At 37.5% G+C, this 5002-nt stretch overlaps 1 protein-coding gene across 1 annotated transcript; it reads left to right on the plus strand.

Annotated features, from left to right (window-relative positions):
* Window positions 1-1319: 1319 nt before the first annotated feature.
* LOC111785031 (uncharacterized protein At1g10890-like) lies at window positions 1320-2219 on the plus strand. Its single transcript, XM_023665512.1, has one exon. The coding sequence runs from the start codon at window positions 1320-1322 to the stop codon at window positions 2217-2219; it is 900 nt and encodes a 299-aa protein (XP_023521280.1).
* Window positions 2220-5002: the final 2783 nt, after the last annotated feature.

Below are 5002 nucleotides of genomic sequence, written 5' to 3' on the forward strand. Positions count from 1 at the left end.
TGTTTAAGATGAAAAAGAATTGTGAAGAAAATATCATCAAGCATAAAGAAAGACTCGTGGCAATGAGATACTTTCAGCGGTAAGAAGTTGATTTTAAGGAGGTTTTCGCACCTATGGATAGACTCGACAATGTAAGCCTGATTCTTGCCCTCGCAACTCAACACCGATGAGAGGTCCATCACTTAGGCGCAAATCAATGTTCCTAAATGGTGACCTCTAAGAAGAAGTGTACGTTGCCCATTCTGAAGGCTTCGTCCTCAAAATCGAAGAGCACAAAGCGTACAAGTTGTCAAAGACCCTCTACATTTTACGGCAAGCACCGAAGGCATGGATCATATGTGTGGACAAGAGCTTAAAGAGTCTAAATTTCATGAAATTCTCACAAGAACAAACATTGTATACAAGAAACAATGGAGTTGGAACACTCATACTTGATCGTCACTGGTACAAGTGAGTGTTAGGATTATATTTGATTTGGATTGGATTTGATTATTTGTATTAGATTTGATTTAGTCATTTGAATTAGATTTAGTCATACCAGATTTAGTCCTATCGGATTTGATTATGTAACGGCTATATAATAACCAATTTTATTCTTCAATAGACAGTGAGATTTCTCCTAATTCTTCTGATCTTTCTAGTTTTCTTTTTCTGTTCCTAACATTTGGTATCAGAGTCATGCCCTAAACTAGTTAAAACTAGAAGCAGCAGTCTTCTACGTGTGTCATAATAAAAGTATGTCGATGGAGAGTCCAGTTGTGCAGTCTGCTGAAGGAAGGAGTCAAGGTCGTGGAAGCTTTAGAGGTAGAGGAAGGGGACGAGGCAGACAAACCTTAAACAAGGCCACAGTGGAATGAGACAAACTATGCAGAGACTCAAGAAGAGATGTCGTCGATGACTTACGTGAATATAAATAAGGCCAATAGAGAAGATATGTGGTTCCTTGATTCGGGATGTAGCAATCATATGTGTGGGAAGAAGGAATATTTTTCTGATTTTGATGGAAGTTTCAGAGATTCAGTGAAGCTGGGCAACAACTCAAGCATGGTTGTAATGGGAAAGGGTAATGTACGGCTCCAAGTGAATGGAATCATACTGATATTCACAGAAGTGTTCTATGTGCCAAAGCTGAAGAACAATCTGTTGAGTATTGGGAAATTGCAAGCAAATGGACTTAGCATTTTGTTTCAAAATGGAACATGCAAGGTTTTCATCCTGAGAGAGGCTTAATCATGGAGACAAAGATGTCTTTGAATCGAATGTTCGTATTGCATGCTATATCTCAGCCTGTAGCAGCCGTTCAAACTCAATTGAAACTTATGGGGAGAAATGGTTCAAGATCTATGTCGTACACTCACCGCTCCAATTCCTATCGCCATAGTCGGAGAAGCATAAGATACCCAAGTCCTTCCCCCTATCATTCCACTACCCGTCCCAGGAGAAGCAGCCGTTCAAGTTTCCTCAGCCGCCAACGCAGAAAGAAGTTTAAGAAAGAGGAAGAAGAGAAGAAAAGGAGTGAAGCAGAGTTGAAGAAGTTAGAAGAAGATGCAGCTAGGAGGATGGAAGAACTAATTCAGAAGAATGTTGAAGAAATGTTAAACTCTGAAGAGACTAAATTAGAAATACAGGGGCGAATAGAGGAAGGTCCCAAGAAGTTGTTTGATGATGTTGATGTGCAGCTTGAGAAAGAGAAAGAAGTCGCTCTTACTGCTACAAGACAAAAAGAAGAACAAGCTCGAAAAGAGAGAGAAGAGATAGATAAAATGCTGGAAGAGAATAGAAGAAGGGTAGAAAAAGCTCAGCGACAATTAGTTCTGGAGCTGCAACGGAAGGAAGAAGAACAATATTGTGAGCTCAAGTTGATTCAGAGACAAAAAGAGGAGGCAGCTCGGAGAACTAAGCCAGATGATAAGAGTTTGAGTTATGTTTTGATGGGAGCCAGTGAAGAGTCAAAAGCTTACAGACTCTATGATATAGAAGTGGCCGATGAAAATAATGATATAGAAGCAGCCGATGAAAATAATGATATAGAAGCGACCGATGAAAATAATGATATAGAAGCGAACGATGAAAATAATGATATAGAAGCGACCGATGAAAATAATGATATAGAAGTGGCAGATGAAAATACTGCAGAAGAAAATATTTCCTCTGGCTCTTTGGCTGAAGCAAGCTCTCCTAGCTCGAATAAGGCGAGGAATAAGAGACCACTAGTCTAGATGAGAGACTATGCAATAGGAGAAGATTTTTGTGAAGATGATGTTGAAGCAGTCTGGATGGGAGACTATGCAATAGGATAAGGTTTTTTGTAAAGAAGATGATGAAGCTCACTCGGCCATGTTTACCACTACTGAACCTGTAAACTTTGAAGACACATTGATTTAAAGACGCACTGAAGAGTGAGAAATGGAGGCAAGCCATGAATCTGGAGCACATGGGAATTGTTGAAGTTACCTGGTGGAAGTCTATTATGAGGTCGTAGATATAAACTAATTACTATTTGTGTTCAGTTTAAGGGAGAGATTGCTAGGATTAGATTTGATTTGGATTGGATTTGATTATTTGGATTAGATTTTATTTAATTATTTGAATTAGGTTTAGTCATACCAGATTTAGTCCTATCGGATTTGATTATGTAACGGCTATATAATAGCCAATTTTATTCCTCAATAGACAGTGAGATTTTTCTCAATTCTTATGATCTTTCTAGTTTTCTTTCTCTGTTCCTAACAGTGAGGAAGGCATAAAAGAGTTCAAGCAACAAATGATGAAAAAATTTGAGATGACTAATCTGAGGTTACTCACGTACTACCTCCGTATTGAAGTGGACCAAAAGAAAGATTGCATCATGCTAAAGCAATCATCCTATGTTGTATGCTGAGAAGACGTTACAGCATATTAAGATGACAAAGTGCAACCCCACTAAGTATTTCATGGTGGACAAAGTGCAACCCCACTTAGTATCTCAGGGCGAAGAAAGTATAGTAATTTATTTGGGACATTTGTTAGTAGTTTTAACTTTTGGAGAAAGTTTAGGAGATGGTTAGTGCTTTCTTATACTATATATATATATATGCTCTATTCACAAATTAGATAAAATCCACTATTTACATATAATCCCTTAAAATTATTTCTCCACTCTAAAGAGATTTGTTAGATATATTTTCCAAATTGTTAGTGATAGGAATTATTGTTAATCCTTTTGAAGTAGGTGATGATTTTCGTGATTCCGAGACAAATATTATTGAAGTGGGGAAGATGAAAAGGATTCTATTATTTCAAATGTTTCAACTGGATCTATTTCATGACCCAAGGTCAGGAAGATTTAATAAGCATACATTCTTCATCTAAAAAATTGGATAGGCTCGGTTCAATCTTCATGTTTCAAGATTTGATTGAGAAAAGACCATTTGTAGCTTCAAAAATGAATATTTTCACGGTTGAAGCAGAGAATGGGATTGCTACCAATAACAAATGTTTGATAATTTATTTTCAAACTTTATTTATTATTTTAATTCATAACTTATTGTATGGAGGCAAAATGGTGAGAAGTTACTTGTCAAAATAGTAATAACTTCTTTTTTTTAATGGACATTTGAAGGGTAGTGGAGAGTAACTTAAGGCCACTAACTTTTTCAGACTGCATCCCTGGGAAATTAAGAAGCTTTGAGTGCAGGTTTTAGACTATGCCGTTTGGAATGTAAAAAGCCTTGGGTAAAGGTTTCAGACTGTATTGCATGGAATACATGAAACTTGGACATAAGTTCAGACTGTGTCACTTGGAACGCATGAAGTTTTGAATTCAGATTGTCATGTTCACGTTTTATACTGTAAATCCTAGGAAAAATGTCTTCGAGAACAAAACCAAAACTAAGGACAAATACAAAAATCAAGAGAAAGAACTTATATTCAAGAATAAAAACTAGAACAACATCAAAATCCAAGTTTTCATAACTCCTAGAGCTAAGGTCCTTAGATCTGAACAAAGGTTAAGAACACGGATCAATGTCTTTGGGATAAACCATGAAAAGAACTCATAACTAGAGAATGGAACTTAAGGAGCTAAGTTCTCAAGACAAAAATAAAAACCTAACAAGTAAAAAGTGTAGGAGATGGTAGATGAGGAAAGTAGATCTGGAGCAGGCACCATAGAGAAGCAACACCCGTAGAAATTTTTTCTCTGCATTAAACCTCAATGCCTCAAACTTATTTCTTGTAACAGTCGAGTCCCAACGAAGAATAAAATATCCAAGTATAATGTCTTTAGAGGTATTTTCCACAAGATTCGTGAAAAATTTCGGAGGTTATTCATATAAAAAATGGATGTTCTAACGTGCATAAAAAATGGTGAAATTTATCTTTTGAGACCATCTTTAGACTTAGTTCTTTTTTATTCAAGTTACTTCCCGAAACCAAGTTATGTAGAAAAAGTTATTAAAATTCAGAAAAATTATTTCACCAACTTCGCGGACTCATGTCAAGCAAAGGGGCGGTGAGTGCGTCCGGCAACCCATAGGACATGTGTCAAGCAGTTGCTGTAAACACGAGTCGACTAATGATGGAAATACGCGTTGCATTTTATGGATCAATCCGACCCAATCCATCATCGTTGGTCCAATCTGTTTCACCAACCCGTCTCCATAACTCCAATCTGCCAGTCTGACCCGATCCGTTTCTGCTTGTCCGATTTGCTCTGCCACATGTCGTGATGACAAAATCAAGGGAAAAACCTTATATCCAGCGTAGAACCAACGTTAGATATAGGGGTCAAATGGACGAATCACTGCCGCCACGTGTCCAGCCAAGGATGAGCGTCTCCCTCCCCTCAAGCACATCTATACGTGCATATTGGGAGCCCTCCTAGAGCGTGGAAGTGTGTGTTGTGCGTGTAGATTTTTTGTTTCGCTCTATTCCACCTCCATTTGACTTTCACTCTCATTTCCATATTAACTTTATTTTGACTAGGACCTACCAAAGAATTTTGAGGAGATTTTGAGCTCTT

The sequence above is a fragment of the Cucurbita pepo genome, unplaced genomic scaffold, assembly GCF_002806865.2.
Source record: "Cucurbita pepo subsp. pepo cultivar mu-cu-16 unplaced genomic scaffold, ASM280686v2 Cp4.1_scaffold000336, whole genome shotgun sequence".
Classification (NCBI taxonomy): Eukaryota; Viridiplantae; Streptophyta; class Magnoliopsida; order Cucurbitales; family Cucurbitaceae; genus Cucurbita; species Cucurbita pepo.